Below are 20,225 nucleotides of genomic sequence, written 5' to 3' on the forward strand. Positions count from 1 at the left end.
CTCCCCAGCCAGCTTCTCCCAGCAAGGGCGGGGATTGAGTCCAGGAGCTTTCAAAGTCACTCATATAAGGGGACAAGTGCAACATATAAATGTGTCCGAATCAACCTAAACATTAGTTCGATCAAATGGTCCAACTTCAGCAACCTAACCTGATCCATGATCCCAACACCTCGAGAGAGTAAAGAACAAAATGTGATGCTGATCAGCAATAGGAGGACCAGTGAAGCTAACCCCACGGCTGCAGAGTTGGAGCCTTGCTGCAGGTCACTCCAGGAGAGGATATTAGAGTAAAGCATAGGTACAGTAGTACCTGTTGATGATGGTTTTATATTTTATCCTGCCATGCTCTACTGTGCTTGCACTGAGAAAGAATGACTACAAAAATCTCTCTCCCTCTATCAAACAGTACAGTTCATATTTAGCATTACAGTCTGGTGATATAAGTGGTTTTTAAAAAGTGGGCTGACTGTCTATTTTAGGTCTTCATGTCACCAACGTATAGCATCACTAAAATAGCAGTCCTCTTTTTTCATCCACGCAGCCAATCCAAGGTCCTTTTTTTCATTTTTTGGGGCGATCGTGGTTCAAGAGTTGGGAGTTCGCCTTGTAATCAGAAGGTTGCCGGTTCGAGCCCCGGCTCTGACAGTCTCGGTCGCTGTGTCCTTGGGCAAGACACTTCACACGTTGCCTACTGGTGGTGGTCAGAGGGGCCGGTGGCGCCAGTGTCCGGCAGCCTCGCCTCTGTCAGTGCGCCCCAGGGAGGCTGTGGCTACAATGTAGCTGCCATCACCAGTGTGTGGATGGGTGTGTAAAGCGCTTTGGGGTCCTTAGGGACTAGAAAGTAAAGTGGTATATAAATACAGGCCATTTACCATTTTTCATGAAATCAATCAAATTAAACCTTCGGGCCTGAAAAGTCAAAGACTCACGCAGATCTGAAACTGTTAACATTCGTCTCAGCTCTCTGTGTATATTGTGAAAGAAAAAAACACACACAAGGTGAATCAGGCTGGATCTGCATCTCTCCGTCTCTATCAGACCCTCTCTAGGTCAGCAGTGCATCTGTGAACATGTATCAGTAGCAGGAGTTTCAAACTACCCCGTCACATCTGTCATATATGATCGTTCTTACTCATTTTATTTATGAGGCCCAGTTTAACTGACCACTTATCACATAAAGTTACTGTAGGCAGTGATCCACGCATTGAGTATCAGTCCATCAGCAGAAACACAGACGAGCCCACTGCTGGTTCTGTTTTAGCCAAACACATTCACATCAAACACTCAGCTGGCGGCGATCTACAGAAAAGGGGGTGACGGAGATGCACTGATTCAAAGCAACCCCCGAAATGGAAGCCTTGGGACAAACAACCAATCAGAAAAGCATTGCTGTCTAGTCCAATCAGAATGCATTCCAGTGAGAATCCACTCCAGACCTAACCAACAAACCCCGGAGGAAAGCGCAGAAACAAAAGTCACACACAATGTGACCTAGATACAGAGCACAGCATCTTAACTAAGGGCCTGACCACGTCTAGCCTCACCGATCCTGGAACTGAGGGAGTCTGTGTTCAATCTACCCTGAGTACTAACAGTACCACATATATGTGAGTGTGTGCCTGTAGGTAGAGGGAACTGTGTGTGTGTGTGTGCACACATGACACAAATGAGGGGGTGTCCAGGCTTAGCCCCTGTTTCAGAGATGAAAGCAGTGAGGATTGCTGAGATGTCTCAGCAATAAGCAGAGACATCTCCATAGGTCTGGAGCAATAAGAGGACAACATGCTAAACAACAAAGCATGAAGGCATTTGAGTATGTGTGAGTCCACAGGCACACAAACCAGTTTTTTTTGTGTGTGTGTGCGTGTTGTGTCTCAGCCAGAGTGTGTGCAGGATTGCATGAGAGTGTGTGGTTGTATAGATCCCTTCTTGGCAGTGGCAGTGTAAACTGAGGAGGGTCTTACACGGGCTTTAATCCTGTGCTGAATGTCATCGTACAAGTGTGGCTTTTCCACAGGGCCAGATAAGAGAGAGGGAACCAGAGGGAGAGCAAGTTCAGCTGCACATGTGTAAGTTATATGTACGTGTGCATGTGGGTGTAAGTGCGTACATGTATGGGAAAGACAGCCATGTAAAGGATCCTGACCCACTGGTTGGATGTCAAGGATAATAGCAGTGACATACAGTAAGCTGCGAGGGACACAGAGAGCATTAATCTGCTCGTCTGAGCCGATCTGGTGACAGAGAAAGCGTCCACTCTGACATCCAGCTCTAGGGTTTCACTGAAAGACATAACCTGGTTGAAAACACACTGCACAGCCCAACAAGCTGATCTGTGTTGGACTAACTTGCCTCTGAGCCAGGAGTTTATACGCGTTTTTTCATTGTGGGGCTCAGATGAGAAGTTTATTCTGCAGCTCTGAGACTCAGGGGCTGTAAAACAGTCTGCTGCCCGTGTCACATCGGTACCTGCAGCAGGAGACCGAGAGCCATTCTGGGATTTGAAGCTCAAGATCAACAAACATTATGCAGAGTTGAAAAGGTCACTGACATGAAGAGTCAGTGCCTCTTTTTTCATGCAAAATAATTAATTATCATTAAAAAATGCTGCAGTGTTACAATCATCAAGACAGCTGATCTATTTAATAAATGAGGACAATGTTCGGGAAATGTTTTCAGCTAGTGTGAGAAATGAAATGCAGCCTGCTGCTATAGACGGCTAATTAGTGGTCAGCCCTAATGTTGAGTGGCAGTGCAAAGGTTGTTATTACAGTAGTTCAGTGATAGCCCAGATATGGAGCCTGACTTTCAGTGAGAGGAAACAGGTAAATTCCTGTTAGTTTTCCTCTTCAATTCTACAAGCGGTGTCTGATAGCAGCTCTGGCATGTCTATAATAGGGAAAGAAAATAGTGACATTCCTTCTTCTATTACTTATTAAAATACATTTAGTGTTTTTTCTCAGCCACAGGGTTTCCATGGGTGTCAATCTTGATCATAAATGTTTGCTTTCTATTAGGCAATTTAAACGTATCTGTTTCTGAACGCATGCGTGTGCAAGATCCTGTACTCGAGCTGAGGTATCCAACGTGCTATGTTTCAGGGTGTTACATCCTTTCGGTAAGTAGCCATATATAGTAAAGTCAGCAGGTGTGAATCCCCCCAGTTTGGGGCAACCCCCACCACACGCTGCCTCTGAATATAGCCTCTGCCTCGGAGCAGCAGCCACATCTATGATTGGCAGCCTAGGGCTGGGTCTGTATGTTAAAAACACAGTTTGGGGAACAGAGGCCTTACCCTGGACCCGAGGCTATGTGGTATTTTTAGAGCTTTCAGTGTGGCTGCATGTCTTTGTGTGTCTGTTAGAGACGGGGAACTCAGGGGAGCAAAGCAAGTCTGAAGAAAATAACTGTTTAAAAGGAAAAGAGTGTGATTCCCATTTTTTCTGTTTGCAAACCCCAGTGCCTCCCCTCCATCAGTGCTTCTTTGTGCACGTTCACACTTTCTCTTTGGGGTGTAATCCAGCTTGAACACAGGATCTCACCTTTGAGGTACCTGCACAGTTATTTTGCTGTGTGTCTCACACACAGGCACGCACACGCACAAACCCACAGATGCTCAAAGTGCCTCCCCAGGTGCAGGTTTCTCCTGAGGGAAAGGATTTTGTGTGCTGCCATCACAATGAGCTGAAATACCCTTTTAATCCTGCCAGGATCTCTCACTCTCTTTCCCCTCGTTCTCTCGTTTACACACAAAACCTGCTGCACAGTTAAAACCTATTCAGGTATCAATATCAGGTAATACCACTCCTGCAACACAGTATTTAAATATGTATTTCCAATATTCTAGATCTAAAGAAAATTTAAAACGTGAATGCGTCCTGAGCAAATCCATTTGAAGAAGTGACAGCGATAATAAATAATGAAACAGAGAGAAGAAAAAGGAGGAAGACAAAGGAGAAAACAGCGACAGTTGAAGGTGGACTGATTTATGACTCGTACAGAGAGCGAGGAGAAGCTTACAGACTGAATCATACCTGCATGTTCAGACAGAGGCAAAGATGAGGGAGTTCAGTATTCAAGCTTACTTTCTCACTCGCTCTGCAAACTGTAAATGTCAGTAATATAAGAAAGTAACAATATTATTCAAAACCAGTGAGACGTCCATCCGATCAGGAGAAGCCACGTCTGAATGCTACGTCTGTATTAGCTGGATAATCATTAGGACAAGGATGAAAACAGAAAACCAACAAAACGAGCTTCTTATAAAGATGTTGAGAGCAGCACTGAAAATATTTACTTAATTGGTACGTCAACAAGACTATAAATGATAAGCATCTAATAGGTTATGACTACGGCCCCCTAGAGCCCCACATGATCCTATGATGCAACACGTTTCTGATTCATCCCATCATCAGTGGCCAAAAGACAAATATAATTTGGTCTGCACTGTGTGGCTTGTCCCAACAGGACAGTGAGGGGGGGCTTAGTGAAGGGAGGTGTGTGTCTAATACAACTAATTAGCAGAAAAGTCTCCATGTTTTGGCTCCTGAGGTTGGGCCACGCAGGGCTGTGCAGATTGATTCTGACGAGCTGCTCACACATGTACGTTTTCACTGCACGGATCAGCACTGATGAACAGGGATTTACTCCCAATTACAGAATTTAAAAAGAAAAATATTAGTTGTTCCTGCAAACGCAGGTTTGCATGAACCATTGTGCACGTGGCCATGTCTCTGCCTGTGTGATGAGCGTGTCGCGGGGGAAGAGGGAGCTTACTAAGACAAACCGCCTGATGATCCCACATCAGGTGTTTAATTGTCTTCTCCTTCAAAGCGCACACACACACACACACACACACACACACACACACACACACACACACACACACACACAAATACACGAATAAACTTGTCTGCTTCACTATTTATTCTTTCCTTCTTTTCTCTCTTCTGAGCTGCTGCAGCTGCAGAGGTGTCTCTGGGTTACATCTGTCTACAGCTTCACACGCTGACAGTGACGAAGCATCGCTGTCGCTGCTCTTCACCTAAATTTTGGATTTTGCATTTCAAAAGCAAGTATGTTCGATTTTTATAGTATAACTTGAGTAAAAATGTGGCCCTGAGTACGGTTTAGCTTCCTTCTTAAGCTTTTCAAGATACGCTCTTCAGATTTGCCACAAAGACCAGCAGCAACTCGCACTGCCAAAAGACGTTTGGAACATAACCGAGTTGTTGTTTCTTCTTTGTAATTGAACTACAACATGCAGCACACTCAGACGTGCTCAGGTGTTGCTGAGCTATCGACTTCCCTCCACTCCTGCTCAACCTGGTGGAACCACCTTTGACTTCACAGACTGATTATGCTGACAGCTAGCTGAAGGATGGCCTCGGTCAGACGCCTCTACTGACCCCTACGCCGTGGTTCACTGACTACCAAAGACACACGGCGCAGCACAGCTTTGAACAAAGACATATCATTAACCCAAACACATGCAGATTCTGTGCACACGCTGTAGACCACAACTTTAATAACAAAAGGTAGACAAAATATTGGAATGATAGGAAACGACTTCCTATAAGAAACACAATAAACAACATGGTTCTTGAGTTCAATGACTCAGTGTAGTTTCTGTTTCTGACGGGACTCTAGTGGCACCACCCACTCTAGTGGCACCACCCACTCTAGTGGCACCACCCAAACTATAACTGCTTCAACAATATTTTATTTTCACACATAAATTAAGGGTGTGATTTATAAAGCGCCGTCTCACTGTTTAGAAAATCCAGTGTATTCATTAATGAACATTTACTGACTCATGTTGATATAAAGGAGATGATATTTCTCCAGGCAGTTTGTCAGCTTGTAGTAATGAATGTGTGGGGTAATAGTTGTTTGCTAGTTCTAACCTGGCACACAGGAAATAGTGGCAGGGCTGCGTCAGCTGGAAGCTACTTGCATTATTCCCTTTACCAGGTACACCTTGTTGGTTTTGGGTCCCCAGCTGGTACCAGCAAGCCTTCGAAACGGCTTTAATTCTCCGTGGCGTAGATTCAACAAACTGCTGCAAACATTCTGCAGAATCGTCAGCTGCACATCCAGGATGCAAGTTTCTCATCCCACTACATCTCAGAGGAGCTCTGTTGGACTGGCATGTGGTGACTGTAGGGGCCGTTCGAGTACAGTGAACTCATTGTCATGTTCAAGAAACCAAATTTAAACTCTCTGAGCTTTGTGGAGTAAAGCATTATCAATACTACTGATAGCAGCCATCGGTAGATGGGAAAACTTTGGTCATAAATCAATGAACATGGGCAACAATACTCGTTTAAACAATGCTCAATCGGTACTGAGGTTGATACCGTTGAGGCTGGCAATGGATTCTGTCGATATATTCTTTTAGTTCTGCAGCAGAAACTCATCAGACCTGGCAACAACCTTCGGTCGTCCAGTTTCGATGAGCCTTTGTGAACTGCAGCCTTAGTTTCCTGCTCTTAGCTTGCAACAGTGCATCTGCTGTAGCTGCTGTAGCTGCTTCAAGATTCTCTGTGCTGTGTGTTCAGAGATGCTGTTCTGCATACCTTGGTTCTAATGAGTGCTTATTTAAGTTACTGTTGCCTTCCTAACAGCTCCAAGCAGTCTGCCTATCAGTCTGACCTCTGGCACCAACGAGGCATTTTCGCCCTGAACTGCTGCTAACTGGATATTTTCTCGTTTTCAAACTCTCTTTTGTAAACCGTACAGAAAATGTGGGGAAATCCCAGCAGAATAGTGTCTGATCTGCCGGGATTTCTGAAATTCTCAGGCCAGTCTGTCTGGCACCAACAATCGTGCCACATTCAGAGTCACGAAAATCACTTTTCTCCCCCAGTTTGAACTTCAGCCAGTCGTCTTGACCATGTTTACATGTGTTTCTGCGATGTGACAGATCAGAAACCTGCGTTTCTGAGCAGCTGGAAAGAGGAGCCTGTTGAATTGGCTGGGAGTTTAAATGATGTAGTGATGAGCTAGTTAAGGTATTTTGTTTACAGTTAGAAATCTATAAACAACGTGAGACTGAAATCATCACATTATATTTTTATATGATGTTAGTTTCTACTTAGGAACTTTTGGTCTCAGGTTTGTTATGCAGATAAAGAAAACTGTGATTATGGGCTGTAAAGCTGCATTTACAGAAGCCGTCTTTATGGTGCACAGCACTTATGGTCTGTAAAAGCTCGATTTCATGGATATGCACATACAACTTTAGATGTATTTTTTACCTGGAGCTCATTTATAATCAGTAGGCTGTTGCAAGAAAAGAAGAAAAACACAGAATAATGATGTCTACAAGAAAACCTACAGGGCAACTTTGTTTGATGGCCATAAACAGGATAAAAGAGATTTTATCTCTTAAAAGTATGCAATGGGCTGAGATATCTGGTGTTTATGTTTAACAGAACAGATCCCAGTTAAAATCTATGTATGTTTAAGGAGATCAACACCTTCAAGGGGAGTAATCTCTGGAAAGCATCACTCCCAGTCTTCTGGTTATGACTCAAAACTGCAGACAGAAAGCTCTGAGCAGCTCTGCCACTCTGAGTGAGTGTACATACCAGGAGTTCATATATTACTACATACTGTATTCTGCTGACATTTTAAATGTGAATTCCTCCTTTTGGGGACGTAAAAGGCCCCCTATCCACTTTTACTATATAGAAAGCAAAAAACTCAAACAAACTTTGTTCAAGGTTACAGTAGGTTAAGATTAGGATTCAGCTTTGTGTTTATTTCTTAAAGAAACTGGACGCTAACATATCAGCTATGCTTTGTCAAGGCAAAACATGAACTGAGAGACCCTCAGTAGAAGAAGTGGTTTGATCCACAGCTTCTCCAGTGTGTCTGTCAAAGTGTCCTCAGGCAAGATACTGAAGCCCAAAATACTCCCGATGCAACCATCAGAGTGTGACACAGAAAGTCTAAAGGGATACGACTGTGTGGATGGGAATGTGGTTTGCACACGGAGTCCTCGGTTAGAGTAGAGCTATACGATTATCAGTGCTTTTATGCAGGACTGAGATATAGTAAGCTCTGCAGTGCACCGGAGGAAGATGAGGAGATGAACATTTTACCTGCTCACATGGCCCCCAAAGCTGCTGTGCTTTAATCTGGCTTGGATTTCAGCTCCACTCTGCCCTTTAATTATTTCCATGTCCACTCCATTTGTTAAGTAAAATCCATTCAATAGGCTGACAGAGGATTAAGAGGACTGTGATGTTTCTGACAATGTCGTTTATGTTGTGCATTCTTCTAAACTTCATCTCGACTTGCTAGCTAACCACGACCATGTGTCATTTCCTAATGATCCCAGATTGGCTGGATCCAAAAAACAAACAAACCAACAAAGAGAAAAATACTTCCAGGTTTAAACAGTTTGGATTTTGGGCTTTTTGTCTTTGTTCTCCCTCGTGCTCTGAGATGTACTTTTAATTTGCCAATGATCAACAGGTTAGCAATCCTGCTGCACAAAGACACTCTTGGGATGCTCGCAAACATACAAACACAGTATCCTCTGCGAACACAGAGTGGGCAAATGAAAGCCATCTTCTTGACTTGTTTTAAGCTGAACAAAGTGCGTGCACACACATGCATGTGAGCAAACACAAATACATACATGTACACAACACATTTCTGTCCTCGCTTGGAAAGCCTCTGAGCTTCTTTTTGCTTCATTCAGTACAAATAGCTTCATGGTGGGATAAAAGCATAATGTTTCCAGAAACCCCCCACACTGTGCTTTTGGCCTCATGTTCTCCCTCACTTTTTCCTCTGACCCCCTTCTCGTCTGCTCTCACTCCAAAAGGACATTCTTATTTCATTAGAGGTGGGGTCTCGGAGGCCAGCGGGTAAACAAAACCTCTGTAATCAACAGCAGGACATACACAACCTCAACAAGCCAATCAGAGTCTGTAAGACAGAACCATGGCTAACCAATACAAATCCACACCTGGATGTTTAGACCTCAAAGTCGCCAACTCAAACTCAGCACTTAGGTTCTTGTGGCATGCAGCCGAGCACCGGGACTCAAGGTTATCCATAAGAAACACCAATCAAATCTAGCATACACACAAGCGCCCAGACACACAGATCCCTGGCTATTTGTCTATCGGCGCTGTCATCTCTGTTTGCTCATATTAGGGAGGGCTCACTCAGGGACAGGATATGGGGATTAGGTCTGGCCTTATTGCGCTGTAGCTACATACCACTGAATAGCTCCCATCTGTTCTCCCATAGAGGATGGCTAATACACGTTAGCTGCGCTCGTGCTTTGCACTGCCAGAATAACAGCAGCGGATAGATGAGCAGCACTGATATCGCTAGCCACAACACCACTCTGCACCAAAGGCTAATGTGCCCGGCTTATTCTATTAGATTAGGATAAGAAGAACTAATACACAAGTATACGCAGAAGATCATGATATCTGATTGGAGATACCAAACCAGTAGGCTAATCACGGGTCCAATTCCAGATTCACCTTAAGGAAAATGTGTTAGAGCAGGGCAAAGTTAAACCCTGAGAAAGGTGGAGAGATGGAAAAAAGATGGAGAGATGGAAAGAGAGGGAGAAAGGGGGCAGTGTGGTCTGTTTCATTACGGTGAATCCTGACACTGCTGCATTCTCAGCACACATGGACTGGATTATAGGCTATGTGGGCTGCTCCGCCACTGTATAGCTCACCAACACTCACTTCAACACACACACACGAGCACATGCGAACGTGCACACAAACAACGTGGCTGAACACACAAACGCTTTGCACTGCAGAAAGGCAAACCATTTGCTCACGCTATAGGACTCTTAATCCCAAAAGCAGCGCTGGGGCAAAGTGCACAACTTCTAAGTTGTTGAGGTTAGAGGCAGAGTCTGCTTGTGATGGTCCACCTGTGGATTACTGGGGGAAAGGAATGAGATGCACTGGAAACTATGAGTATACTGTGCAGCCTGCTTTTCGCTCCCATTGCCACATAAATACATAAGGGCCCTTTTGCTTTTTTCCCCACCTTTGTTGTCCCTCATATGTACATTTATATGTCTCTTTTAAACCACACACACACGTATTAGCTCGAAGCAAACCATTACCTCCCTGCGCAGACCTCTTTCTGCACGTCTGTGTTCAAAGGGACCCTAAGCCCATGGGGGGGGGGGCTTCGATATAAAACTCCCCAAACAGGAATTATGCTTTATGACTTGACATTCTTCATTTTATGCTTTTTTAGCTTTCAGCCTTGAAAAAAACCCTTTCATGACTGCTCTGTGTTGTATTATAATTAGCTACCCCACACACTGGCACACAATAGGGTGGGGTAGTGCGGTAAAACTTTACTATGACTGAAAAAGTGGGGTGTGCAGAGACAGACTCATCCATCTCTGGTTTTTCTCACTGTGTCGTTTTTATCACCTATGGGCCCTGGTATGTTCGCTTTAGGCTGCTGGGTGTATATAGGTCCAATAACACAGTTTCCTATAGAGCCCAGAGTGCATGCGCCACACGCACAATCAGCAACACTTCTCTGAAGAGCAGCCTAAAAACTCTAAACATAAAGCTGAATGAAACAACGCTCTTTAGTCAACTGAAATCCCCGAGCAGTGGAAAAGCCGGGCTCTGTTACACGCTCCTCGGTCAGAGTTGGGTAATGCTGTGGTTATTGTGGTATCATCAGTGTTCCTGTCTAATGGTTACTCAAGCCTACTGAAGAAGCGCATTGTGTATACGATCATTAAAGTGGAACACATGTACAGTACGACACTCTGGCTAATGTTAGCTTCAAAACTAGCCTACGGTGTAGCAACAGCTGTGTGGAAACTCACTGTGAGAAACGGGTGTGGGTGGTCATGTTGGTGGTCATCATGCCCATATTCCCTCTTCATCATCCTGTGAGTAAACATTAAAAACATGCATCATCATCTCATCACTTCATTGCACAAATTCTGGTTTATTGAGTCTCATTAACTGACTTCCCTGTCCAGCCTTAAACCCCTTTGACTTAAAATCCAAACGATCCTGCTCATGCTCTCGTTCAGAAAAGCTGTGCATGACATCACCATTCATCAGTGTGATTGTTAGAAACCAATAACTAAACATAAGGTGTTTCCTTTAGACTGAAGCTGTGCAGACAAGAGCCCTGCTAACCAGAAGGCTAATTCACTTAGACACTTACAGTATGATAGTTAGCATGACCTGGCAGCTCACTATAGCCAAACCCTTGCCTGCACAATGCTAAAATAGGCTTCAGTAAAGCAGAGTCTATGCTAACGTGACACTCCAGCAAAAAAAGAAATCTTGGCTGCACTCCACGGTGGCTTTGGTTGAACTGAGTAGTTGTGACAAGCTCGGTAAACTCAGTAGGCTACATCTCAGCAGCTAAGCTATAGATATAATGGCCTTTCAATGGAACATGCTACGTGCTAAAAGCTAACGTGCAGTGAATGGCTGTGACAGGCCCCGTAAACAGAGCCAGACCTATAACCACTCATTCTGCCAGGTTAAACACGCACACACAGACACACAAACAGGCCAAATACCATGTGCTACTTCTCATAAAGTTGAAGCAGCCAGCATGTTAGGACTTAGAATAAAGAACAACAATCTAAAAGAAAAGGTTGTATAATTCTGTCTCTGATAAACACTTTATGGCTGCTTTCAATTTCCTTCCGAGGCTTTTGCCAAGCATCTGGCAGCGGTGCTGGCATGCCTAAATGAGAGCAACATGAACGCAACATGCCCGTCAAACTGCACAGACTCCCTGCTGAGACACAAACCCAGGGTGCTAAATCCACATCCTGTGCATGTCACCTCAGAGTATTTTTCACTTGTCCTCTCACTAACTCCGTTACTAATTAAGCAGGGCTGGGCGTACAGTTAGAGGAGGTTTGAACTTGATAACTGTGGCAATGAGATTTGAATGAGATGTGGTTTTGGCTCCTTGGAAAACTTGAAAGTGTATTCTCGTGTTTGTGTATCCAACATGCCGGCGCATGGATGTGTGCTCACGCGACTTAAATTTGCAGCGCGCCTGTGTGTGTGTGTGAGCACGTGCAAACGCAAACGCAAAAAAAAAGTGCATGTGTGGTCACTGGGATGTTATTCATGGCACTAGCTGTATCTTGGAAAGGCATTGTGGTCTCTAGGGTGAGCACGGAGAGCCTCTTCATCATCATTATCATTATCATCATCAATCATCCTTCAAGTGGAGTTCCTGGACCCGGCAACGGCCTGAACCACTGACCTAGCCACACTTGTTTATTATAACTGAAACGGGAATGACGGAGGAAAAGAAGGGACAGTAAGGAAATGGAGGAAATGGAGAAAGAGAGATGTCACTAGATGTTACAGAAGGAAAGAAATTGGTGGAGTGGATAAATCATGAGCAGAGGCAGAACAATACCAACCAGAGGTGAGACAGAGAGAGGCAGACAAAATGTTTTTTGGGGAAAAAAGCGTAACTAAACATGTCAGTTAAGCTGCAAGGAGGCAAAAGACACGTGAAGACCAGTGTTTGGAGATAAACACCATGACCTCAGGGAAGTAAATTGCTAAAGTTTCCCATAAGGTCAAAGTTCAGAAATGAGGAAAAAACAACGAGGTGGCATATCTGACCTCTGTCAGCAGGGTCTGCTGGTCATTTTAAACTGTGTGTTTGACACAAGGGTACAAAACAATCCTAAATGCAGAGCAGGAAGGTGAAGATGTAGTGTTGACTGACACGTTCATGTTTCTCTTTTGTGGCAACCAGAGCAAAAAACTAAACACGATTGATCTTTTTTTTCAATTAAAGTTATAAAAAGGAAAGGAAAGCAACCCTAACAAGCTATTATCCTTCATCCTTTTTCAAACATGGTGAAGAGAAAACACTTGGAGCAGATGTGCAACAATAACAAATAGCATATAAACAGGGAAATGAACTCTGTAAAACATCTGCAGCTGGACGGTCTGCACACTGGCTAAATCGTTATCAGCATCTAAGTAACGTCAGCGTTTTCAAAACTGGAAATATCTTTCAAATATAAAACGCGCCCCGTGATTTCCTTCTGCCGGTGCCCTGACCTGTCACGACACTGAAACCCGAGGGCGTCTGATATTTTCCTTGAGTCATGACCGAGGAGTTAGCATCTGAGTTTCAGAGACATTTCTCCACTGCGTCCTTTGTCTCGTGGGCTGCGACTGGCCCGACATGCTGCCACTTTTAGTTTAAAGTGAGTTTTTACAAAGTTTACACAACGCGTGATCTGTTTGACGTCAGACTCTGTAAAACCATTCAAATGTGTTTGAATAGCAAAGCTCGCAAGAACAGACATTTCCAAGGAAACGGCAACGACTAGTTTCCAAACTTCAGAGAATGATTTTTCATCGTTACCGCAGAGGAAACTGCTATCACACATTTCTTTTCTCTAATCCAAGGTCTAATCTGTTCTCTGTGAACATTTTCCTTTTCTTATTCTTGCACGTTTAATCTTCGGCTTTCGTTTCCCCCAAACGCCGCACAGTAAGGATGAGCCATCGCAGCTCTCTTGTATAGACATAAAAATTCACCCTTAACAGTGAGCATAATCCAGCCAATCGCCACAGATTTATGACTGATTTTGTTATTCTGTACATTCTTAACAAGATTTCCCAGAAACCCTAATAATACTTTTTTCTCAAGCTGTTTTCAGTCCAACTTGCAAAAGTTGAAGTATCACTTGCAGAGAGGTACTGTTTCATATGTCAAACACTATAAACACTGTTGCAGTAAAACTGCGCCGGGTAGTCATACTGAGGCAAAGATATTTATAAGTACAAAGTGACGTGGAGTAATGTGTGACAGTAAAAACAAAACCCCTGCTGTTCACAGCTCAGGAGAAAGTCTACTGTGGCTGCAAGTGATACAGAGAAACAATGTGGTGTAATAGTGGGATAATATTTTACCAAGGCGAATTTAAAATATAACATAACATAGAGAACACAAGCAAGGTGCTAAAGTCGTGCTTGTTCAGTGGAGCATAGTCTGCATTCCTATAGACTTCAAATATAGATTCAGACTGAACACTGCAACTGTGTATATAATATATAACTGTGATGTATTTTAGATTCATAGGCGCTAACAGCAAAAATGTATTGAATCCTTACATACTGCTCAGGTATGTGTGGGGTAATGATGGATACAGCTGTGTGCTTTGAAGCATGTGCGTGAGTTTAGTTGCTGAGTGCAGGGGATGCCCGCTGCATGCTTGATCCCATTTTAGAAAGAGGTTTGAGAAATATGTACGGTATATAAAGATGCAATAATGCATATCGAATAGAACAAACAAAATTCGACTCAGTGGAAATCCCCAGTATTCGTCTTAACCCTCCCACAATCTACCAGCGAGTGTGGAATCCCCCCAATCAGTGGCTGAAAAGAGCTGTGATGAGTTTAAATTACATGCAGAATACAAGAAGTTTTATCAGTCGGTGCTGTGGCATCATCTCTTTCTTTGAAGATTCTCCTGTTAGTGGTTTCGTGTGCTTACATGACATCAACAGGCTCAGGTGTGCAGCTCTGCATGCGAACGCATACCTACAGGCAAGCGCACGCTTATGCACATTTACACTGTTTTCAGGGAAATACACATCAACTTTGGGCTACTAACAGAATCAGTTTGTTATCCGTTAACGGTGTTCAGACAACCAAATTAAGTCCTGAGGCAAGGCTGGATGTGAGCGTGATTGAGAGATGAATGACACATAAACTGATCTCACATAGAAATATCAAAAGCACTCGTGTGTCCCCTTCAGGCCTGTTTTTCTAAATGATATAAATGATTTTGGCAAGAACAAATGGACTTGAGAGAGAAAAGACCGAGGCAAATAGAGAAGGGAAATTTCCTGCTGTCAGTTCTAACCACAACTGACTCGTGGTGAAATGACAAATATGAAATTTAAATTGCTTTTAAAATGATGAAGGCGAGAGCCTGCGTCACGCCTGTGTAAACAGCTCTGAGCTGCGTGCGTGTTCGTGCCGACCTGCTCCACAGGGGGTCGGTGGTTGGCGTGGAGAGGCGCTCGTGGCAAGCTCCGGTGATGGACGTTTGCTGGGTGCATGTGGTGCGAATGATGAGGGTGATGCTGGGGATGGATGTAATCTTCCTCATAGTTATCAGCAATCATCTTCATTCTGCTTTGAGTCTGCGAACAAAAACCCAAAACACAGAGATAAACAACAACGAAAACACGTATAATTAGAACAACCACAGGCTATTTTTCTGCAGCAGCGCTCATTTGTTCTTTGAAAATATTCTCTGGGTCATAAACTGATTAGGTCGAGGATGTTTTGGGTGGAGGTGGGGGTGTTGAAAGCCGTCGAAGATGTTACAAACGTTGCCGCTAACGACATTTGACAGGTCGTAAATTGAGTGAGTCGGAAAAAAGTCATAAGTCTGTCAAACGTCATCCCTGATGTAGATTATCATTTAATTGGATTACACAGATCCGAGTAAGAACAGTTAGTTAGTGTTTTGTGTTTTGCCCAAGGCCACAGCCGTCACGAAGCAACCTCATGCTACATGTCACTGATTAAAATTACACTCAAATATGCATCTCTGCATGTCTGTAAACGGGTATGACTGAGTGCCCTTTGTTTGAGTTTATGCATCTGTGTGTGTTTGTGTGGGAGAGGCTGTCATGCTGCCAGCATCACTGCTGTGGACACAGATAACAGCCCAGCCTGACTAACATTAACAGTCTGCAGTGAGGCCGGCTGATAGACACAGATATACTGACAGGCTCAGCTTTATTCCCTTAACTGCACATATTTCCTCTGAGGGCAGACGTGACTGCAGAGGTGGGATGAAGTTTCCCGTCCACGATGTTACAGCCCCCTTTGTTTAAATGAGAGGCCGTCATGGCAGGCAGAGGCAAAAAAAGCTGGAGTCAGCTGTGCCGATAGGAGGGAGATGGTGTTGCAGTAGTTAGAGGCCTGGGGACATTGCTGCTGAGATAAGAAGCTGAGGCCTAATGACTGAGGAAACGAGCCAGTCAGGATCACAGGAGCGGATGTGGCTGGCATTAAAGAGGTTAGCAATTACTCTAAATCGCAGAAGAGCCGCTCAGATAAGGCGAGAACCTCTGACACTGTGGTGAGAGAGGCAACAAGGGTACAGATGAAAAGTTAGGGGGGGGGAGGGCTCAAATAGACACCAGACCAGTGGTTAGAGGTGTTAAAGGCAAGATTGAGGTGCACAGCCCTCCATGACCTCAGGTGTTGACATTAGCAGGTGTGACTGGGCAGGACGGGTCTCAGTTCAACAGAGCTGACAGCTGTCATTGAGGCTAGGACAATGATCAGCTGCTGCACTGATACGGCCGCCGCAATACTTAATAACACGGTTTAAAATCTGTGTGGCTTATTCTAAAGATGCAGCGAAAGGTCACATAGAAATGTCACTGCTGCTAATTTAATGGGAACCATGTTCCTCTTCATCTAATAACAACCATATTTGGTAGAAGCTAGAAGTCTAAGTGTGTGTGTGTGTGTGTGTGTGTGTGTGTGTGTGTGTGTGTGTGTGTGTGTGTGTGTGAGAGAGAGCACATATTTAATATTTAATGACCTGAGACACAAACACCAACGAATGACGTGATGAATGACTTTTGGAAGAATCTGGTTGTGTGGTCAGGACAGCCCACATGTGGCCATATAAGTTTATCCAACAGAGACACACACACACACACACACACACAGACACACACACACACACACACACACTCTTCGTACTGAAGCGTTCCTGCATGCAAGTGCAAAGAAGGTGTTCACACATAAAATGCCTGAGAGGTTGACTGTGTGTTTTAATTAGTGTTAATTAGTAGCTGTGGCAGGTAAACAGCACAGTAATGGCCTCCAGGTTTGCTCGCAGATCAGTCTCGAGCAGGCGCAGGTGGCACTACTGGGGGATAGAGTTAGACACCTCTAACCAAAACAGACGTGGGCTGTACCTGTGCAGTGTGTGTGTTTGTGTTAACGTGCGCTGCAGTGACGGCTGCTGTGCTTGCAGCTGCACCCAAACCTCAATCCAAGCCCTCCGTAAATCACAGCCCTGCCCTGATTAGAGAAAGGCTGTGTTAACACATATGGACACAAGAGGCTGACAAGAAAGGACTTAAATAAACAGGCAGCTGGCGAAAGGCTGCACCATTTTCACAACATTTACACACGCTGCTTTTTATCTGCATCTGGGTGTATTTGCATATGTGTAAAAACAGAGCAGGGACCCAGCTCCAGGCAGCCACATATTCTCACACAAGCCTTAATGAGAGGATGGATGCTCAAGTGCAAAAGAGAAAAGGAGAGGTTGTCAGCTTCACAGCACCGCTGATGTGTGGCCATTCATCACCTGGCTGCAGAGTATTCCCACATGGGGACACATTTGTCCAGACTCTCCTCACAAATCTAAGCGCTACACTCTTCGTGTGTGTCTCTGTGTTTGCAAATGTGCTGAAGAAGGTCTTTGCCTTTGCAAGTCCAATGAAAGAAAAGTTTGTCTGCGAGCACGTGCCTCACACACACACACACATGCACACATATGTACTCGATCTTGAACAAGAGGGATATGAGGAGGTCAGACGGGGCAAAGCTATCTGTAAATCTATCTGCTGTGTCAAGATCAATTTTCTCCTAAGAGACTTCGAGTCCCATAATTCTTTGGCATTTCCTGGTCGGTTTCCTTCCGACACTTGCAGTTAAGGACCTGGGGACAGCACCCTATCCTGATGTGTGTCAACGGGTCAGTGGACAGACAGCTTGTGTGTGATGTTAAAGAACACAACCTGCAGAGAGCTCACTTTGCAAAATGGAACGAAGCACAGTGATGCAGGAACTACTTACCTTACGACCTCCCTACCATAATAAATGACAAGGTGTTCATTTTCAGAGCTGTGGCACTGTGTCTGTAGGGCTGCAGCTCCAATATTTACAATTTACATGCGCATGCATTTTTAAAGACTTAAAGACTAGTTGCATGCACGAAAAAGAAGAAAGCATGCTCGTCATCAGCTTTCCCTCACTCTTCCTCTTCACTTGCACCCTTTGTTCTTGCCCTGGGCCTACAGACCACACCGTTGCAATTAGAGCTCATCGCATCATCAGGTGTACTGTAACTGCTAGTTACCCAACGGGAAAGCATGACGAATCCAATGGCGATTAACAGATAATAGGCTTTCCTTGAAATTCCTCAAATGGAGTTGCCCCCCCCGAACCTCTTTCCCGTTTACGAGGCACAAACATAGATTTGCGCTTAAATGCACAAGCAGCCACTGCATCTGTTGACTTTTAAATGCACCATCTTTCCCAGAAGCCCCTGTGACTCAGGAGATCGTATATATGGACGCCCTGCTGTTAGCTCATTACGATTAACATTCATGTTGGATCAGTCACTGATGTGGTCTGACTAGACCTTAATGATCCACATGCTTCTCTCAGGCCGTGTCACACTGCGAGGTAGGATGGAAATAGGTGAATGTGTACACGCGTGTTCTGGGATTTATCTGTGTTTCACCGCAAGATGTCAGACAGAAAAGTCTGCTGCTGATTCACTGGTGATACAAACATACGTGTGCGACTGCAACACGACTGTTGAGGGAACAGCTCTGCGTTTGTGTTTACATGCCTGGATCTGGACTCACAGCTTCTGCTTGAGTAACTTTTTGATGACTAAATGCAATAAGTGTGGTTAGAGGCGTGGGGCTTTCCGTTAACTACCAGCAATTATTCACGTCTATCTGTTCCTATTTTAAAACTCCTCCCATGAGGTATCTTTAATGTAAACGATCATGATCTGCAGCAGCCCTGCTTTGATTAGCAACGCCAGAATCTGTTGTAAAATGTGACCAAAAGGCAAAACAAACAGCTTTGTAGATAAATATGGTGGATTTACCTGCTGCTTGAGCTGGTGCATGAGCCTGTCCTTCTCCCTCTTCAGAGCCATCACTTCCTCCTGGGCTTTCTTGCGTTTGGAGGAGGATAATTCGAGCAGGGCGATGTTGGCATCCTTTTCACTGATGGCTGCAAGCAAAGCCTGCTGCCTGACAGGGTGAGAAAAAGAAAAGGACCGTACTGACTGATGGGTAAAGTGTTAACAGCAAGTCACGTCACGCTTTTAATATTTAGAAAACAGACAGGTGTCGACTGCAGACAGCCCCACCGCAGCTGCACAGAGATGTCACAGGAAGCTCACTAATGCTCCCTGAACTCAGACAGCGACTCCACAGAGAAGAAGCAGACATCTTTGAAGTGGTCGGCTAAGTGTAGTATTTGTGGTACCTTACTGTGACTCACGAGCATGCAATAGTGTAACAGGACCTAATGGAGCAGGCTGAGCAGGATATGACATCTTTCTTATGTCACCCCTGTTCCCACAGTGTCTGTGTGTGTTTGCATGTTTGTGACTGTGCACAGAGGGGGTGGCTTCAAATGACTGTGCACAGGTGCAGGGGGGCGAGGAGGACATACCAGCAAACTTCATCATGCACACAACCAGATGTACTAATTTAATCCCACAGAGCTTGATGTTGTGTAAAGTCTGTGTGTTAGGGGAAGATCAGCGATGACTCTTCATCACAGTCATCAGCAGGATGTGTTTGCTCTAAATTTGTGACTAACAGATTCTGTTTTCAGACTTTGGTAAGCATATACATTACACAGTTAACCAGGCATGGACAAACCTCTGCTTTGGCTCTTTATGTTGTTTCCTTTGACGAAAATAAAGAATCTCTAAACACACTTCAGCTCATTTTATGATTTTCTTTGTCTTCATCTTTTGAGAAGTTTGTCTGAATGATCATCACACCAAACTAGTTCACCGGTTCATACCTTCAGTGTAGACACTTCAGTTATTTTAAGCTGAATACTCCAGACTGTTAAATTTGAAATGAAGAGGGTATTAAAGCAGCATGTCGAGGTCATCTGTGGGTTTGTGTGAGGTGAAAGGAAGAGAGAGGAGGGTGCGTTAAAAATACACTTCGCTCTTTATTAAAAATTGACCTGCATTAGGGTGTTTTTATTCCATGATTTAAGTCCCTGCAGAAATAACTAAATTACGAAAAATAAACACGCTGAACTCAGAATAAAGTCCCGCTGGCCTGGGACTCCACATTTGATGTTTTTAGTACAATTATCTGCAGGCCGCATCTGGATTCTCCCATTCAGGGCCATTAATAGCTCTTTGTGTACTGGTGTGT

At 44.3% G+C, this 20,225-nt stretch overlaps 1 protein-coding gene across 2 annotated transcripts in view; it reads right to left on the reverse strand.

Annotated features, from left to right (window-relative positions):
- Positions 1–20,225, reverse strand: part of LOC146495503 (ERC protein 2-like) — a 162,466-nt gene that overhangs the window by 33,164 nt on the left and 109,077 nt on the right. For both annotated transcript variants that reach the window (XM_085146166.1, XM_085146165.1), the window contains 3 exons: positions 18,923–19,070; positions 15,021–15,182; positions 10,847–10,910 (listed from right to left, as the gene is read on the reverse strand). In XM_085146166.1, the coding sequence (XP_085002292.1) occupies positions 10,884–10,910; positions 15,021–15,182; positions 18,923–19,070 (337 nt within the window). In that variant the 3' untranslated portion in view covers positions 10,847–10,883. The remainder of the gene's footprint in view (positions 1–10,846; positions 10,911–15,020; positions 15,183–18,922; positions 19,071–20,225) is intronic.

This window comes from Neolamprologus multifasciatus, chromosome 20 (genome assembly GCF_963576455.1).
Source record: "Neolamprologus multifasciatus chromosome 20, fNeoMul1.2, whole genome shotgun sequence".
Classification (NCBI taxonomy): domain Eukaryota; kingdom Metazoa; phylum Chordata; class Actinopteri; order Cichliformes; family Cichlidae; genus Neolamprologus; species Neolamprologus multifasciatus.